The following is a 17,673-nucleotide window of genomic DNA, read 5'->3' as shown; positions in this document are numbered from 1 at the left end:
ATCGTTATCGTTATGGAAACATTCTCTGTTAAATCCCTGTGATGGAAAAGCCATTCAACTCATATTCGTTGAGTATCTGCTATGTGCCTGCCAGACAGTGCTCTGGACGTTGGGGATATGGCAGTAAATAAAAAGTCCTTGACCCGTGGGACTTGACATTCTACTGTTGGAGACAGACAGATAACACGTCAGATAATGTCAGGTAGGAGTAAGTTCCCTGAAGGACCAGGAAGCCAGATAAGGAGACAGACTGAGATGGTCAAAGAAAAACCTCTCTAAGGTAGTGACATCTGGACAGTGATCTCAAGCCATAGAGAAGGAAGGCATCAAATATCTGGGGTGCAAGCATTTCAGGCAAAGAGAGTGGCCTTATATAAGGACCCAGAAGCGTGCTTAACACAACTGAGTTACAGTAAAGAATTCAGCAAGGCTGAAGCATAGGAGAAAAAAGGAGACGGTGGGGCTGGATTCTGTGTGCTCATTAAAAAACAAACAAGCAAACAAATGGAAAACCGGAACTCTTGTCCTCTTGATGGAACTCTAAGAACAGAGCATTGTAAAAAAGGCCAGATGAATTTGGAAAAAGTTAAGATAAAACGTAAAGAAATAGAAAGTATATTTATATAATTTCCATAGAAAGGATGCTTTATATATAAAAGCTTTTTTAAAATACAGTATTTGTGTCAGGGTTCCTTCTTCTAGCTCTCTCAGACATATGCTATTTGTACTACAATAGAGACAAATCAAGTTCTATCTGACGATACAGTGCAGCTATAATTCAACAGGTTAATGTCCTAATGGCTTCTCAGCAACAAAACATTTTGGGTAAAGATAATGTGTTTAGATTACTATTAAATTACATTATAATGCCACCACTTCAGTGACTTGGACTCCTATAATAAAGAGTTCATATAGTTCTTAATATAATTTCTAATGTCTATAATACATTAATGGATAAGAGATTCTATTTCTCAATTAAAAAAAAGAAAATATAATTACCAACATCATAATGCAACAAAGTTTCTTAAAGAGATCTTATTCAAAGTATCTCAATTAAAGTCAAACTTGAGGCAACGTTAGAAAGAAAAAAATATATATAATATATATATATATGTTACTGTCCAGTCCATAAAAATTACCAAGTTCCTCCGTGTATAGGCTAGTTAAATTAAACACCTACAATGAGGCATACATGAATCTAATGAGGTATGACAGACTTTTAAGTTATTTTATGGATTGGTATCATTATCAAAGGCAGGAAAATATAAATGAAATATTTGGAACAACTGGAACTACATCTCAAATTAATTCAAAATAACTTAGACCTTTTATTTAGACTTATATCTCTTAGCAGTCAAGTGAATTAAAATAATGTTTGTATAAAACATTTTAAAAGAATAGGCACACAACCCAACCGAAATAACAAATGTAGTAGAAGCCACGAATCTAAGGATAAAACATTTGTATGTGTATTTCCTAACGTATCATCACACAGACTAAATAGGTTCTTTTACTGAAAAGAAAAAAAAAAGAGAGGAAAGAAAAGATGTTGATCTGATATTACAGGCACAAAGCCATTTCAATAACTGGTAATAAAATTAGAATTTGAGTCAGATTGTGAATATTTTCAAAGGCAAAAGATCCCTATTTTCATAACCAATTTTTCTATAGCAGTAAGATTACTTGCATAGCAAAGCAACGAAGGCATTCTCCTGTCCAAAAACACGAGACTGAAAACTTTAAAGTGTACATTTTTGACATTTAAATAAAACCTTGCAAAAAAAAAAAAAATCAATCAACACTAGTCTGTCTCTCTTTGCAAGCACTTAGAAATGTATAACTTGGAAATAGGCTTTAATTTTCAGACAATAGTTCTCAGCCAGAATCATTCATTTTTCCTTCCCACTCAAATGGGACTTTAAAAAAAACACGTTTATTTAGGTAATAGTGAGGTTTTTTTTTAAACTAACAAGAGTAATTTATACCTACCATAATTAAATACAAATATATATACATAAAATATAAATAGCTATAAAAATCCCTGTAAAAGAGTTTCAGTACCAAAATATGTAACCATAAAAAGGGCTGAAAACAATAATCGGCACAATTTAAAATATTTATTTACTTTTAATAGGATAGTTACATAATTCATAGCGGAAAATTAAGGGAAATATTCAGTTCATTAAGGAAGTTACTATCACAAAACTGAAGGTGCTGGAAGAAGCCATTTTCCCAGGACAGAATTAAATCTTAAAAGTCTTGTCTCTCTGTGCTTCTGAGAAAGGAATAATAGCAACTAGAAAAATAATCATTTCACATAATATCCATAATCATTTTCCACAGCAAAATAGCTTTTGTAGTAGAAAGCTACCATATGAGTCCAAAAAAATACAGTAATAATGTTCATGTTATATACATGGTAAAATGAACACACTTATGAAACCATTCTAACAGTAAAGCGCTGTATTCTTGAGTGTCCAGTCAAAGGAATAATCAGGCATTTAAACAGAGAACAGATGCAGGACAAAGGAAAGCACGTGAGTGCGTCTTTCCACTCACAGAGAATGAGGTACAAAATAAATGCTTCTCTCTTTTGAACTTCATACTTTGAAATGTCTTCAGTAGAGCCGAACTAATGGGTTCAATACTGGGATACCCTATCCAGGTTGTCCCAGAAAAAACATAATAACAATAGTACCCTGAATCTCAAGAGTGTTCTTTTAATGGATGACTTTATCATGAAGAAGTGAACTGACACTTTGAAGGAGACAGGACATAAGACAGGTAGATTTCAAGAGTGGAAACTTGATGCATAAGATCTGGATGTGTACAGAATCAGGGAAAGGCAGAGGAGAAAAGGGAAGCTAAGACTGGCAGGAAATCAGACAGACACCTGCAGGGAGCTTGAACACACACTAAAGGTTTCCTCTCCTTTGAGCAATATAGGTTTGATACTAAATTTCTGATGTGATTTTGACCCAACCCTATACCCCCACCTCCGGGAAATGTGGTCTTTGCTCAAGGGCTCATCCTTCAAGAACAACATTTTCAAAGATGTTGTTTCATTGGTCACTTCTCAAGCAAAGACATCTTTTGTCTTTCTTTTGCTATCTTTGTCCTTGGAAACCGAGGGTCTTTAGATCTGGTAGCTTGTAGAAGCCAATGTTTGTTTCAAACTACCATAAAAAGAAAACAAAATCCCCACTTATCTGGTAGTTTATTCCTGAATCAGGTAGCTTGTTGGCATTTACCACTTAATCAATCTGAAACACAGAATATAAATGTCTTTGATATTATCAATGACAAAAAATAGCAAAAATGATAAATAACATTTATTGAGTAGGTACTATGTTCCAGGTGTTATTACAGTCTTTTCTGTGTGTATCATGAGTCAGTTTCATAAAAACCTCAGAGCTGATGTCTCCCCACTTCATTCTCCAAGATACAAGCCTACCTGTGAATGTGCATGAAAAAAACTCAGCCTCAGAAATGTTTTGCTGAACTACAATTTCTTTCCAATATTATTCTAATTCTGTTTAAGCCCCTTAATTCAATTAAGGTTGTCAAAGTTTTTAAAAAGGATTTTCAGAGAAGACCACGCCATTTGCCAAATATTTTACCTACTCTGAACAGTGTTGTTCTATTCCAATTAAGGATAAAATGTTATTTAAAAAAAATTTTTTTTCTGTTTATAGGTTAAAGCTAACAGACACTCATATAAGCACTTACAGTGTGTCAGACTTTGTTCTGGGTGTTTTTCAATAAATTGAACTCATTTAATCCTAACAATAATCTTGAGATAGATACTATCAATTATCTCAATTTTATACATGGGAATTTTGTAACTTGCCCAAGGTCACACAGCTAGAGCCAGAATTTCCAATGATAATTTTGACTTTTAGTGTTATCTTAAATCATAAATTTCTAAGGTTACAAACTTTTAAAAGAGATCTCCAGCTTTTGCTAATCATGACTGTTTTCTCATGATCACCTTTGAGAACAAAGATCTGGTGGTCTAACTTTATCATCAACACAAAGAAACAGTCTCTTCTTACGGTCTTCTCTGAATGCCTGGTCAATAAAGAAAAGTGATTTCTAGAACGATGTTTTTCAAACTGAACTAAGCAATTAATCAAATTCATTTATGCACATACTGTGCTAGACACTTTAGAAATGGTACAATTATCTGAAGTGGAATTTGGAGGAACTTTTATAGTAAAAAGGTGATTTTCAGTGCTGTTATGGAGCAAGAAGAAGTGCAACCAGCTAAGTGGTTAAAACACTATAGATCAGGATTATTTTGAGACTGATTTTTTTTTTTTTTGCTTCACATAAGAACTTACTACTATGCATAAACATTTCCGATACATCTTTTCTGGAGCCCTAACACTAACAAAGAACATAACTGCCAATACCCTGGGTCCTTCTACTGTCCCGGAAAACAATTCAGCATCAATCATGCCAACGCATCCCACCTCACTTGAAGGCAACCAGAGCAGGGAAGCATCTGGACAGCTGGCCTCTAAGAACAGCACCACAGCAAAGCTCCAGAGTGCTCAGGACCGGGTTTTTCAAACTGCAGACTAAATTGCAAAATCACTTTAGTAGGTCATGAGCAGCTTGGAAAAGTAAGATTGAATAAAATAGAAAGTATCAGGGTTTACCACCACAGTAAAGGTATTTCATTATACTTTTGTCTCCTATGTGTCTGTGTGTAGGTGGGTCATGATATTGTGAGCTGTATTCTTAGTTATGGGTTTTGGACTAGAAAGTTCGAAAGCCACTGATCTAACAAGGACTAGCTGTGTGCAATTTTCTAGCACTAAGCTCTGTATTTAATAAAACAGCCTGCTGGGTTCTTCAGGGCCAGCAAGTAGAGCCAGTTGTAGTGAACAGATCATAGATTATAAGAGGAACCTTGTATTTCAGCCGGTCCAACTAGTCACCCAAAGTAAGGAGACTTTCTGGAAGATTCCCGTCACTAGAGCGTCAAAGTTCTGGAGAAAGCCTGCTGGTTCCTGTGTACATGATTCTGACTCTTAGAAAGTCCTCATTATGCCAAAAAAGAAACAGAACATGAGGTTGCTGCTTTCATAGGACAGCTTTTTATGTGTGGGACTTTAGTTCTATATAACTTTTTCTGAATAAACACAGGTTCATTGTAGAAAATTTACAAAACACTAAAAGGCATAAATGAGAAAATTAAAATTATCCATAATCTAACCACTCAGAGCTCACAACTGGAACCACACACTAGCCACACCTCCTTAACCTGCTTTCTTCTTAATAAGTAACAAACATTTTCTTTCTCTATGCATTCTTCTACAACATGATTACAATGGCAACATAGAGCTGTATCAAAACTTTCTTCCCATAACTCATTTTTGAAATCCCATTTGATGGCTAGATTATTTTCAGATTTTATTATAAGACAGTAATACGAACATCCTTGTACTTAAATTACTTCCTCATGCTAATTCTTGGATTAGAATTTCTAGGTTAAAAATATGCAACATTGTAAGGCTTTGACAGATACTGTGAAACTGTCCCCAGAAAAGTGCTGTCTCCACGATACAGAAAGTTCATTTACTCTTCACCTCACCAAGAACAGCCATTAATTTGTTTTCCATCTTTGCCATTTTGGTACCCAAAAAAGTCTAATCTGTTTTGACTTACAGTGATAGTGAAGGTTTAATACTTTTCAACATATTTTCTGGCCATTTTAATTTCTTCTTCTGTAAATTACCCAATCATATACCCTTTGTCCAATTATCTTTTGAGGTTTGAAAATAATTGATTTAGTTCTTTAAATATCTGAAGCAGGCTCTTGTGCCCAGGGGAACAATTATCTCTGTTGATTTGAATACTATGTACCAGATTTCTTTTTAAAAGCTGAAGATTGTATTAGCTAACAGAGTGACTGAAGTCCACAAAGTTCTTTTTCTCCCCCATTGAGAGCATTTTGCTGAGGAACACAGCAAATGAAAGTGGTATCAACTTTGCTTGTAAAGATAGATGGAAAACTGGCAATTTAAAAATATTTATGTTCTACAATTAAAAAGCAGGAGTTTCCCTTCTACCAAAAACATCAATAATAGTAAAAACCTCTCACCAGTGAGGAGTTGGTAATCTTTTCTACTCCTTTCCTTGAAACACAAACAAAGTGTTGTCCAGCTGCACTGAACTGGAGACATCTGCACAACCAAAACACAGACATAAACGCAGAGCTGGCACCATCACGGACCCCCGGGAAGGGTGCTAAGGCTTCTTCCAAGTCAAATGAAGGGAAATCTGGCATCTCGCTTTGCATTAGGACCCTGATGAAAATGCAACCCCAAATGCCTTAAGACACCTCAGAAACAGCTGCCCAAGGAGGAGACCAAGTACATTTCTAAAGTTCTTCACCTAAGTGAGGTATCGGTGCCTCTGAAATGCCCCGTGCAAGGGTCATAAAGACTGGGTGCTTATCCAGATCATACTCCTCTCTTGCACAATCTGCTCTGTCCCCACATCCAGTCCAAATACCTTGCATCTGCCCATTCCTGCCACGATGCCTTATTTCAGGCCCTTACCTTCTTGTCAGGACTACTGCCATGGTTCTCAGCCATTCTTCCTGCCATCTGTATTGCTCTCCTTAAGTTAAAGTGATCCTCCATGCCAACTCGGAGACGGGTGCCTCTAAGATAAAAAAAAATCTAACCATTCCATGGCTCCCCGTGGTTAGAAGGTCAAGTTTCCAAGCTCCTTAACATAGCACAAAGTGCCCTTTGGCTCTACATGCACCTGCTCCTGACATCTGAGTGCTCAGAAGACGCTACGCCTGCTCTTGCCTCCATGCTTAGGCACACGCTGTGCCCTCTCCTAAGGGACCTTGCCCTCTCTCCCATCCGTCTGCTGACTACTTTGCAACCTTGATGGCTTAGCTGAAGAATGAGCTCCTCTTGGAAGTGGTTTCTGACCCAATTCTCACATCCCAGGCTGAACTCAGTGTCCTTCCTTAGTTTTCTTATGACATTCTGGAAAAGTTAAGACTTGGGTTTTCTTGTCTATTTGATGCTAAACCTATCCTAGCTCGCTGTGGGGCCTCCAGTTGCCCTAATCACATGGTATTATAATGAACCCTCTTATCTGTCTCCTTGATGAGAGAGAGAGCTTCTTTAAGTGTCCTCATCAGCTCACTGTATGTAGCCACTATCATGGTGTCTGGCATATAAGAAGTGCCCGATCAATCCTGTTGGAGGACTTGAACTAACCTAATAAAAAATAAGCTATGATATATTAAAAAAAATCACCATATTAATTTCATCTTGGGCAAACCAGATAAATCAGAGGGTAATTACTAGTATAACATAGGCTCTTCATTATACAGAAGGAGTCCTGCATCCTGGATTGTAAAACTATCAATTTCCTCTACTGCCCTTGAAGTAACACTTTGCATACAATTTTTGTGGACGCATGCCTTTTGTGTAAGAAAAAACACTTACACAGGCATGCAGTCATCAGTTCCACTTTTAAACACAGGATGCCCAACACAGCTTAGCATGCTGCTGTGCACACAGTAAGTACTCAATAAATCTCTTGAAAATTCTTAAGAGTTAAATCTTAGATTGGTTGCTCTGCTTATGGTTATTTTCTTTTATGTGAATGCTAGGATTCACAAGAGTGAACCCACTGAATATATTTAAATGTGACCCTGTCCCCAGTCAGAGGAGATTGGTTGAAGGATGAGCATCTGACCCAAGGAGAGCCAGTCTTCCCCTGGAAAAAAAAAAAATATATATATATATATATAAAATCTTAGGGCCAAGGAGCACGTGAATTAATCCCTTTCTAACAGTGGGAGCTGCCAGATGTAAAACCAGGTGTAAAATTTAAGAGCTCTTGATGGTCATGTTCTCTGCCATGTACAGAAAATGACAGAGTCATTTAAAGCATAGGGGATGAAGCCAGCATGGAGAAGATACAGAGATGAGAAATGACGAGGGTCCTGGAGGTGACAAGAGTCCAGGAGACGATGAAAACACTGGGGATGACAGGAGTCCAGGTTATGTTCAAAGATGGTCCTCAGTCTCCCTGAGGTTCTGCTGCACCTCTGCCCTCCCCATAGTTCGGTTGTGTAAGATACTCCACTCCCTCCTAATAGATTCACATACAGTGGCTCAGGTTGGATTCCTGTCACTCTCCAGCAAAAGAATCCTGATGGTATGAATAGATAAATAAAAAACAGATTCGCCTGAATTTTCTCCCCACTAATTCCTTTAAGTGATTCAACCAGATGGTTCGGCATAATGAAGGTATGGGCTAATTTATCTGTGGTTCCTATTCAGAGAGAGAGGGAAGGTATTCATTCCAAGCAAAATTTACTTTCAGGTAATGTGTCAACGTGAATCTGAAGCTCTCGATCACAGTGTCATGGGCGTAAAGGACTTGTCTTCTTCCCACAAATTAACTGTGGGTTTGGAATCCTTGTGGAAGAGATCAAGACTGAGGAACTGCAAAGTCTTCCTTTCTCAGAGTTTGTTTTGCTTCTGGACCTCTCAATAAAGCAAGAAGCCTGAGAAATTTTTCTAATCTAGAAGTGAATTTCCCTAACGAAGAAAACGAAACTTACTGGCAGTATGGCACTGCTTCAGCTGGAGCTGGAACTCATGTTGGAATTCGCACAAGTCTGGACCAAAGGCTCCTTGCTGACACCAACTATTAAGACCAGCTCTATCAGCTGGCAGCAGGAGTACCACTTGCTGGGTATCCCTCCAGAGGGCGCTCTTCCAGGCTGCGATGGCAGGCCACAAAAGAGACGCAAATGTGCAAAGACTGGCAGCCTTCTAAGAATCTATCCACGGGCCCCACCCACACTGACTTGGTGTTGCGGAGGGAAGCTGGTGTACAGACCACAGTGCCCTGGGATGGCTTATACCTTGCTGCTCTGACTGCCCCGAGCCCACAGCCTTCCCTTCCAGCTGCCCTGTTCCTCGGCAGACACCTGCTCCTGGGCTGCGGCTGGGCTGCTATTCTGCGGTGCTCCCCCATGTTTCTGGGGATGTCTCTTTCTGGCTCGCTGCCTGGAAGCACTGTCCCTTTGGATGGAGCTCTCTCTGGTCTGGCTGGTCCCCTGATGGGTGTGTGTCTCTTTAACAGTCTGCTGGGTGGGGGCCACGCCATCCTGCTCTGAGGGGTCAAGAGCAGTCTCTCCCTTCTGAGAACTTCCTCTTCTATGACTCTCTCTCTTTCTTCTTGGACGTTCTCCAGGAGCAGAAGTGCTTGGTGGTGACTCTGCAGAGGCATCCTCAGTAGGTTTATTTTCCTGAGATAATCCTCCAGGATTATTTCTTTTTGAAGGTGGTCCCTTTTTGGACATGGCTACCTTCTGAACCTGGGCATTTAGGGGGAGGCTGGCATGGGCCTTTTTTCTGGACTAATGTACTTTTCCCCTTTTCTCTTCCTGTAACTGGGCCTCTGTAAGTAACGGTGCTGTATGGGGTGGGTCAGCAATGCCTAGTGTATGGCCTTTTTCTCTCTGGTCCCCCTGAGGGCTCCCAGGAGGGCTGGGGTTAGGGGGGCTGGGCGCCTCTGGGGGAGTGGGCTCTCTCTGGGATTCTGGCTGCCAGGCTGCCTGCTGGCCTCCAGGTGGCGCCCGTTTCTGATGTGCAGGCCCCTTAGGAGTCTCTTCGTGGATGAGGAGTTTTTTTTTTCTAGCTCCGGTCTGCTGCACTGGCTTTTGGTTTTGGGGCGAGGCCTGTATGTCTGGAATCTTCTTGCTAGAGGAAAGGCCTGCTTTGGGAGCCTGCCTTTCCTCTGCAGGCCTCGAGTCACGCTGGGCTGCCCTAGTGTTCTGCGGCAGCTGCCGTTCGGAGAAAGAAGTGGGGATCTGTGGGAGCTTAAGTGCCTGAGCCCCCTCTTCCTGGGGCGGATCAGGGGCAGGCTGTGGTGCCCGGTCCTGGGCGGGGGGACTGACAAGAGGGAGTTTCACCTCCCTGACTTTCTCCTCCTGGACTTGCCGAGGACTGTGGCCCTGATGGGGGCTCCGAGTCTGTGGCTGCTTGGGACGACAGGGAACTGATGAGAGGCAGTTTACTGGGGTCTCCTTCCTGAGCTGGCGGGGGCCTGGGAGAGGGAGTCAGGGTCTGATCTGAGGCGGTCCCTGAGGCCTCCGCCCGGCTGGGTGAGAGGAGTTTGGGTGTGGGTCTCTGACTCTGGAGGGGAGCGAGGACCCGGGGCTGGGGCAGCCTGGTGGGAGCCAGCCGGCTTGTGGGAGGCAAAGTCACTGGGTCTTCCCTGTCCTGGGTCTGTCTGGTGTTTGTTGAGCCCTGAGGGTGTGACAATTCTGGGTAAGGAGTGCTGACCCGGACGACTTCAGCTTTGGGGACTCCCTCCTCTAGAGGTTGCTGAGAATCTCCCAGAGGTGGTCCAGGTGTCTTGGCCTTGTCAGGACCAGAAGGATCTCTTGGAGCATGATGGGAACTGTTGGGTGGCAGGTTGGCTGACTCAATTTCCTCATCCTGCATTCCCTGGGGGCTGAGGGATGCTGGGCCAGACCTCTGTGCAATTTCAGACGGGGGAGGGCCGGTGGGGAGTACTGTGGCCTCCCCCGATTCCTCATCCTGGTTCAGCTGAGGGCTGTGCGCTGGCAGTGGGTCAGGGTGCCGAGGAGGCCCTTGGGAAGGAGTTGGGGAAGGCTGCCCTCCTTCACTGGCTTTCACCCCGGATGTCTGGGCCTCATTTTCAGGGAGATTTGTGGTTACCGTTTTGGAAGAAAGATCTGATTGTTGACCACCCCCATCCTTCTGGTTTGGAGCCTGCTGGGGAATACCAGGCGCTGATGTGCTGGGCTGTGGAGGAGGCTCGGCGCTGACGTGGCCGCCGGGAGAAAGCTCTTCTTGATGGGTTGCTCCCTCCTGAGTCAGCTCTTGGTTCTGGGAGGGAGCTAGGCTCTGATTTTCAGGGACCTTTGCAGGAACCTGCATTCCAGAGAGATGCTCTGTCATCTGGCCATCGGCCTGCAGTTTCGCCAAGCGCCTTGGGGATGGAACCAGGTGTGCTGGCACCCCAGAGGCAGTCTTCTTGCTAGAAGGAGCTCCTGCTTCAATATAAAAAGAAGTTAGCTAAAAATATCTCAACAGGTACGACGATGTAACTTTAGAAATTAATAACAAAAAATCTTTCCCTTGGTTGATGCACATAGGCCCTTGAAAAGAATAAAATTACATGTACTGAAGAATTTAACTGCCCCTTCTCCTTGGCTACAATTTTTCCTATTTAGTGGAATTAGAGCAATTTTTAGTCAATGGAAGACATACACTTTAATGAATAAACATAAAAAGGCTTATTCACAGAACCAAAATCTACACTCAAGTCTGAGAGTGATAAGAAAATTTTCTAAGTGAATGAGATTTTAAAATTTTCACCACCTTAGAGGTCAGTGCTGTTTTTGATGGTAGAAACTAGAGGATGGCCATCTAACCCAGATAAAGTCGCGTTTGTTTCCTTGTTTAATGGCCTTTCTCCTTGTCCTGTAAAGAAACTGTGAGCTCTCTGAGAAGTCGTGCCAGTTTACCAGTGACCAGCAAGGTGCAGAAGCTCAGCAAGCACTCAAAAAATAAACGATGAGTGGAAGGAGGGAAAGAACAGATCCCACGGACTCACAAGGCTCCGGGGCTCAGAGGAGCTGCTCCTGAGGACCCACCGTCCAAGCTGCTGCCCCACCCCCACCCCCACCCAAGGGCTACCTCTTCCCTCCAAGTCTCTCCCGGCTTTAAAATTGGCTCTCAGAGGCCACTAGCAATACTGATGCTGCAGAGGGGTGTCCCTGCTTTCAGCTGCCACCACGGGAAAACTGTTCTGGTCTCACGGACAGTCTCACGGACAGTCTCACGGACACAGTCACCCCAGCAGACACCTGCTTACTGACAGAAGCCCTGATATATTCTGCCCACGTACCACTTTAACCCAGTCTGGCTCTGAAATGCCACTGGTCAGAGGTGGCACCCCAGTCTGCAACAGCCTTGAAGAAACTAGTCTCCTCTTATTTGGGGGCACACCCGACACTCAAGACACTCCACACCAAATCAGACCTCGGAGGTGAACCCATGGTGGTCCAGCCCCAGAAGCAAACCAGACTCCTGGCCACCTTCCTCTCTCTCCCCACAAAGCAGGATGAGCTTGGACTACTCTGGGTTCTCACGGAACTTCCTAGTCTGGGTGTGTACCCCGTGCATCCAGTCAAGCCATGTGTCTTGAGGGGGGTGGAGGTGGGGAGAAAAAGAGAGGGGACAAGGAAAATCTTGCCTCTGGTGGGGTTTCTGAGGGGCTGCCCTGTTCTCTTATCATTCTTATCACCCTAGTTTATAACAGTTATAAATTAAAATACAAATTTAGTTAAACAAGGTTAAAATAAAACATAAGAAGAGTGAAAATATTTAGAAAAGGCAAATTCATAGAGACAGAAAGTAGATTAGAGGTTACCACGGGCTGGGAGGGGCAGGTGGCTGGTTACTGCCTGATGGGTATGGAGTTTCTGTTTGAGCTGATGAAAAAGATTTTAAACAGGTAGTGGTGATGGTTACACAACATTGTGAATATAATTAATACCTTTAAATTGTACACTTAAAATAGTTAAAATGGCAACATTTTTGTTATTTTTTAACCACAATAAAAAAGTCACTAAGAAAAAGAAAAATATAAGAACAGTGAAATCCAATGCTGAAGTTTCTTCCCATCTTTAAGCCCTTCTGGCTTCCTGTAATCAGACACACAAGGATTTTTTCCCTCTACTTTCACCATTTAACAATTCACATAATTTGGCAAATGATACCATGCCGTTTATTAGAGATAAAGGCACCACTTTATGGACCAGTAAATTGCTCAAATTCCCCGTTTGACTCATCATCACCATCATCATTTTTCTCTACCATTAGTCAGAATTCTGAATAATGATTTTCAAATATAATTTTATTTTATGATCTCTATCATGAGAACCCAGGGTGGTACTTGAATCAGCTTTTTAAAAGCTTTACTGGAAGTACTGACTATTCCAGAAATCAGCTGTACAGAAACAAATGGAGGATAAAGACATCCCTGAAACTGAGTTGTGAATATAGTGAGTTTTTCCTTATTTTGTAGAAACAATATTATTTACTCAGGATTTTTTTTAGTCTTCCTGCTTTAGAAATGAATATTACTTATAGGAGAAAAAATAAAATAACTCTGTACTTTAATTGATATACCCATTTTCAATTAATGGTATGTCTAAAGATCTTGAGGGTTTATAATCACTCTGTACCCAAAGTTACTATTTTACACATGCATTAAATGAACATGTAATTAATCTCTCCTCCAGTTAAGGTTCACATTTCTAGGTCCAGGCTGACGGGCTGCTATACTCAGAACTGACAGACCTTGGGCTTATTACTTTCATTACTTTATTCCACTCTCATCGTTAAGAAGAAGAATTTAGAATTGCATTCTCAGTTACAAATTAGCAACATAAAAATTACTAAAGATAAAGCTATGTATTATTACTTCAAATGTTTGGCAGTCATTTTCAGTTTGCATTGACACAGGATTACCGCTTCTATGAAAACAATGCCATTGGCCATCAGATTTCTATTTGAACTGAAGCTGAACATGGAGATGGTCTAACCCAACTGAAGAGAACAGCTTGGCTCTGGAAGAGCATAAAATGTCCTAGAACATTATATATAGTTCATCGGGGGTTTGTTTTTTAGAAACGGGAGTTCAAGTGATTCCCTCTAATCAAATGAATGACTACTGGTGAAATTTAGAATGCAAAACTAAGGCTTCCTGTTTCCGGCCCAGTTTTCTAATGGCTCAGACAAAACTGACTCTCATAGAATCTTACTTATCTTTTATTTCAGTTTCTTACCTTTGATAGCTCAATTATATATAAAAATTATTCCAGTATACTAAAATTAGGGATTTTTGTTTCTAGGAATGCCATGAACATTTATGTAAGTGATGTAAGTCTCTATGCAGATATACCTAAACCACAGAGCTTAACATCAGAGTGACCCAGCTCAGAGCAGAGGCCAAAAGTGGAGAGGCAGCCGGGCCTGTGGCAGTGACCCTGCTGGGGCTCTGGGCCCTTCTCTGGGAGTCACAGCCTTCATTTTGCGATGATTATGACTGGGCGCTGCTCTCCTGCAGGGAACCCGTTAACACCTGCCCGCGCAGCCCTGAAACCCAGAGGGCCACTAGCTCTGCTCCTGCTCCTGCTCCGTTAGAGACACTGTAAGAGCTTATTAATAAGGACTACGTTAATTAGAATTTTTAAATACTTGAATAATATCTGGGCTCCACAAAGTCACTTTATGTGCAGGTGTATCCTTAAGCCATCAACTGAAAAAAGTACCTTCCTCCCCAGATTAACTGTATAAATAAAATAAAGGGTTTGACTTCTTAAGAAAACACATTATTTTCCAAAATAGTAAACCTGCCAGAAAAGCAGAGATCTGTTGGGGCCGGAGGTTTGGTATATTAATTACAAACCCTCCCATGTACTTTTTAAAGCTGGGATTCTATTAGTCAATAACTGGATGGCCCAGTTTCAGTTATTAAATGTATCTGTGAGTGATAACACTTCTACAAATTCCGTAATTCATACTTTTCATTAAATCAGACAGGCCTAACCTAATTAGTCCAAATAAATGAAGTTTCAAGATACCCTTTAAAACAGGAGTCTATCTTCTTCTGCACACATTATCTGGTCTATTAATTTGCCAAACGGCAGCTGCATCCAACAGTTTGTGTTCCTGGTGGTGGCAGAATAAGAGAAGCCAGAGGGCAGGTCAAGCTCCAGAGCCACGATTCAGAGGCGCCTGGGGCATTGCTGATTGAGAACCACGCTCGCCTCAGGTACTCAGAGCTACTCAGGCTCGGGGGATCAACTCAAGTTTCCCCAAGCCCCTGAGGGGCTGATTTAAAAGCCAGAACACCCACTTACTAATTTACAGTGGGAGACAGGCTGGCTCAGGGATGGGGCAGGGTGCTCTTACAGAGGGGAGCCCCCCCAGGGACAAGCCCACCCCGGGGGACTAAATTAAACACCAGAGGTTGCTGGGCTAGCAAACAATGAAAGCAGCGGGAGCCAGATTTCCTCAAGAGAAACTTCCACGGAGCTACAGAGGCCTCAGGCACGCACAGCTTTCTAAAGAGTGCAGCCTGGCGCGGAGGAGGAGAGCAGTGCTGGGCGGTCACACCCGCTCCTCCCTGAGCGCTCCCTCTGCGGATGGAGCGTGGCCCCGCCCCTCCAGCTGTGCCTGCTTTCACTGCGCCCACTTTCCTCAGGCTCCTTCAGGGCACCTGTCCCCTAGGAGACATACCCAGAAGCAAGCCTCAGACATTACCCGTCAGTGGGTACCAGTTTCTCACTAACCTCATTCAGAATTCCAGGGGCACCTGCCCTGGGAGAAGTGTGCAGAGTTGCACAACAGCACAATTAGTGTGGACTCAGGTGAAACAATAACCTGGCCTCCTCCTGCCTGGCCAGGATGCGACCTGGCCAGCAAAATCCTGCTTGGGCAAAAGTATCTCAAAGGCTAAACCGCCCGTACACACAAAGCCGTGGAACATCTATACTTCCGCATGGCAGCAAGTCTCACATTAACATTCTACAACATGCCATGTGTTACTGCAGTTCAGCCCACTGTGGGAGCATTCTTTTATTATTATTATTATTATTATTATTATTATTATTATTATTATTATTATTATTATTATTATTATTATTACTACTACTACTACTACTACTACTACTACTATTATTACTGTATGTAACATAAAATTTGCCATCTTAACCATTTTCAAGTGTACCCTTCAGTAGTGTTAAGCACATTCGCACTGTGTGCAACCAATCCCCAAAACTCTTCATCTTGCAATCCTAAAACTCCATCACCATTAAACAACACCCCCATTTCTCTCTCCCCAGTCCCTGGCGAGCATCCTTCTACTTTCTGTCTCTTTGAATCTGACTACTCTGGGTACCTCATGTAAGTGGAATCATACAGTCTATGTGTTTTTGTGGCTGGCTTACTTCACTTAGCAGGATGTTTTCAAGGTTTATCTATATTGTAGCAGGTGTCAGAATTTCCTTTTTTTAAAGGCTGAATAATATTCTCTTATATATATAAACCATATTTTGTTTATCCATTCATCTGTCGATGAACACTTTCGGCTATTGTGAATAATGCTGCTGTGAATGTGGGTGTACAAATACCCAAATATCTTTGCAAGACCCTGCTTTTCAGTTCTTTCAGGCATATACCCAGAAGTGGAATCACCAGATCAGATGGTAATTCTATTTCTAATTTTTCTGAGGAACCACCATACTACTTTCCATAGCAGCTATACCATTTTACATTTTTACTTTCTCCACAACCTTGCCAACACTTATTTTCTATTTTTTTGTTTTGTTTTGCTTATTCATAGCAGCCACCTTAATGGGTGGTGAGGTGAATTTGGGTAGAAACTGCTAAATACATCTCAAAATACTCATATACTAAAAATAAAATTCTGAGTTAGGGCTTTAGAATTCCTAGATTCCAAGGAGCTGCACTCAGATACCCCACGACATTTGCTGTGCATGATTTGTGAAGCAGCTGGGGAGCATTAAGTCCATCTGACAAGACGGCAAACTGAAGCTCAGAACAGCAAAGCAGCTTGTCTCCCAGGGGCAGCTGGACTGGGATCAGGCTCACATCCTCTGACCAGTGCTCTTCTGTTACACTCTGCAGTGCAACAGTTTGAGGACTATGGCAACATGAAGAAAGGGGAAAAGAATCTCTTGGATTAAAACAGTGCTGCTGAGCAGAAAACCACCTCAGCTCCCTAAGGGAGCCAAACTTCCCAAAGTCTGAGTTCTGAGCCATGGGGCTGACCTTTCTCTAAGCCTTCAAGGCACTGCCCAGCACGTCCTGGAAGGACAGTCCTCTGAGGCTCATTATGGTCACCGAGACAAGCAGAGGTACAGGTCCAGAGGGCTGACGGGTGTAGCTTGTTTGTGGGGACAATGGCACCAGAGGCAGTACAGGGATTAAAGAGTTAGAAGCAGCTTCAGCCTAGCTGATGAATCCCCACAGATTTGTTTTTCTTCCCATAGGGGGGAAAAATAGTTCTGGCACAAAAGGAATAGGATGGTACCTGCAGTTGGAGCCAAAGTCTTGGCAGTTTCCTCCGACAACCCTAGGTACTCTCGAATGAGCTCACTCAGCCTTTGGTAGGCGACATCCAGGTCATCTACGGTAAAGGAGATAATGTGCTTTAAAGCAACAGAATTACATTCAAATAGAGTCAACCCATCATAATGGTTTTTTAGCTAGATCTAATTTTATGAATATTGTGGTAGGCAGAATTCTAAGACCCAATGGTACTTCACCCTTGTATAATCACCCCAGCTTGAGTGTGGGCAGAACCTGTGAACGTGATGGGCTATCACTCCTCTCCTGCAATTTTATTAGATTCAATGGCAAAGAGATATTTGTGAATGTAATTAAGATTACTTATCAGCTGCATTTGGGCTGATCAAAAAGGAGATTATCTGGGTGGGCCTACTCTAATCACATGATCCCCATAAAAGGAGGTTTTTTGGTTGCAGAAGACAGACCCTTGAAGCATGAGGAGGACTTGATAGCCTGAAGACAAAGAGGGCTGTGTGGATAG

At 42.2% G+C, this 17,673-nt stretch overlaps 2 protein-coding genes across 5 annotated transcripts in view; both read right to left on the bottom strand.

The window, feature by feature from the left end:
* The window catches only part of LRGUK (leucine rich repeats and guanylate kinase domain containing), a 100,184-nt gene that overhangs the window by 26,058 nt on the left and 56,453 nt on the right, over positions 1-17,673 (bottom strand). For all 4 annotated transcript variants that reach the window (XR_004321269.1, XM_032483369.1, XM_006193679.3 and 1 more), the window contains exon 15: positions 17,155-17,250. Coding sequence is in view for 3 of the 4 variants with exons in the window: in XM_032483369.1 (XP_032339260.1) it covers positions 17,155-17,250 (96 nt within the window). In the remaining variant the exon portion in view is untranslated. The remainder of the gene's footprint in view (positions 1-17,154; positions 17,251-17,673) is intronic.
* LOC116664810 lies at positions 250-9,426 on the bottom strand. The gene is made up of 4 exons (XM_032483372.1): positions 8,918-9,426; positions 6,573-6,678; positions 6,113-6,194; positions 250-4,583 (listed from the first exon to the last, which is right to left on the bottom strand). Exons 1-4 carry the CDS (start codon positions 9,283-9,285, stop codon positions 4,477-4,479), a joined length of 663 nt encoding a protein of 220 aa, XP_032339263.1. The 5' UTR covers positions 9,286-9,426; the 3' UTR covers positions 250-4,476.

This window comes from Camelus ferus, chromosome 7, assembly GCF_009834535.1.
Source record: "Camelus ferus isolate YT-003-E chromosome 7, BCGSAC_Cfer_1.0, whole genome shotgun sequence".
NCBI lineage: Eukaryota > Metazoa > Chordata > Mammalia > Artiodactyla > Camelidae > Camelus > Camelus ferus.
Note: the sequence above shows the minus strand (reverse complement) of the source record. Positions and strands in the feature narration are given on the sequence as shown.